General features: G+C 71.2%; 1 protein-coding gene across 1 annotated transcript in view; it reads left to right on the top strand.

Moving 5' to 3' along the window:
* GLYCTK (glycerate kinase) overlaps nucleotides 1-1,704 on the top strand; it is a 2,635-nt gene that overhangs the window by 152 nt on the left and 779 nt on the right. Inside the window, exons 2-5 of the mRNA XM_026046117.1 lie at nucleotides 3-166; nucleotides 349-500; nucleotides 951-1,126; nucleotides 1,454-1,701. Coding sequence (XP_025901902.1) covers nucleotides 3-166; nucleotides 349-500; nucleotides 951-1,126; nucleotides 1,454-1,701 — 740 coding nt within the window. The remainder of the gene's footprint in view (nucleotides 1-2; nucleotides 167-348; nucleotides 501-950; nucleotides 1,127-1,453; nucleotides 1,702-1,704) is intronic.

Raw genomic sequence — 1,704 nt, 5'->3', positions numbered from 1 at the left:
AGGGCCGCGCCGTGCCCCTCGCCGGCCGCCTCTGCCTCGCGGCCTTTGGCAAGGCCGCGCTCGGCATGGCCGCCGCCGCCGAGGACATCCTGGGCGAGCGGCTGGAGCGCGGCGTCGTCAGCGCGCCCGCCGGCGGCCAGGAGAGCCTGCGCCGGGCGGGAATGCGGTAAGGAGCGCGCGGCACCGCGGATTCGTCCTCTGCTGTCAGCACTTGGGCTCCCCAGCGGGTCCCGGCGCTCCGGGATGTCCCTGGGGTGCACGGCGGCCTCTCGGGAGGTGGGGACCCCCCGGGCGCACGCGGGGACGCGCAGCGGGATGCGGGGGGACGCAGGCTCCGCGCGCCCGCAGGGACATGCTGCTCAAGCCGGGCAGCAGGATCGAGGTGATGGAAGGCGCCCGGGACAACCGGCCCGACGCGGCGGCGCTGCGGGCGGCGGGCGCCATCCGCGCGCTGGCCGAGGGGCTGGGCGCCGACGACGTGCTCCTCGTGCTCATCTCAGGTACCGCGGGCAGCCCCGCAGCCCCAAGCCCTTCCCTGCTCCGCCAGCGGCCGGGCTCTCCGCYAAAACACAGCCCTTGGCCCTATTCCCCTTCTCCTTGCTCATCCGCTTTTATTGATGCAGCTTCCCCCAAACCTCGGGGCAGCCTTTGCCCTTTAAYGGCCACTTTTAGCAATGCTTCTGCCCGCCTTTGCCCTCCGCTCGCATCTCGCTCCCAATCCTTTTTTTTCCCCCACCCAGTTTGCTTTTCCCCTCTATCCTTCCCCTTGCCTGCTCCGCTGCTTTCCAACACCCAACCGCATGAATTGCACGGGTCTCCCTGCGGCGAGGCCATCACCCTGGGGCTCCTTGTGCTTCCCCCTCTCCCGGGCTGGGCTTTCCCGGGCAGCTCCCCAAGGCGCGGGCACCGCTGCGGTGTCCCCCTGCGGAGCGGGCACCTCGGCCCCGCAGGCGGCGGCTCGGCGCTGCTCCCGGCCCCGACGCCGCCCGTGCTCCTCGAGGAGAAGGAGGCGCTCACGAGGCTGCTGGCCGCCCGCGGGGCCGCCATCCAGGAGCTCAACGCGGTGCGCAAGGCCCTGTCCGTGCTCAAGGGCGGCGGGCTGGCGCGGCTGGCGCACCCGGCGCGGGTAAGCGGGCCGAAACGCGGCGCCCTTGGCTGGTCACGCGGTGCTCACAAGCTTTGCGCCCATCATGGGGCGAACCACCTTTTTTGGGGGGATCTGCTCCTCAAGCGACACAGGTCTCGGCCTCCCCAGAGGGGGCTGCGAAGGTTTGGAGGATCTTGTCCAAAGCCAGGGAAGTTGCCCCAAAGGGAGAGCGAGGCTCCAGCTGTCCCTGCAGGCAGCTTCAGCCCCGGGAGGGACAACCTTGTGCTTTGCAGGTGTAACTCCGTCGGTGCTCTCGCACGGGCATCTCCRCCACCCACGTGAACACCCGGCTCCTTCTCCCGCCAGGTGGTGAGCCTCATCCTTTCCGACGTGATCGGCGACCCCGTGGACGTCATAGCCAGCGGGCCCACGGCGGCGAGCGCCCACGGCGCCCAGGACTGCCTCCGCATCCTGGCCAAGTACGACCTGCTGCGCGGCCTGCCCGCCTCGGTGCAGGCGGTGCTGGGCAGCGCCGAGCCCGCCGCGCCGCACGACTACTCRCACGTCGCCAACGTGGTGGTGGGCTCCAACGCGCTGGCCTTGGCGGAGGCCAAGCG

The sequence above is a fragment of the Nothoprocta perdicaria genome, unplaced genomic scaffold (assembly GCF_003342845.1).
Source record: "Nothoprocta perdicaria isolate Ctin4 unplaced genomic scaffold, notPer1 scaffold_42, whole genome shotgun sequence".
Classification (NCBI taxonomy): domain Eukaryota; kingdom Metazoa; phylum Chordata; class Aves; order Tinamiformes; family Tinamidae; genus Nothoprocta; species Nothoprocta perdicaria.
Note: the sequence above shows the minus strand (reverse complement) of the source record. Positions and strands in the feature narration are given on the sequence as shown.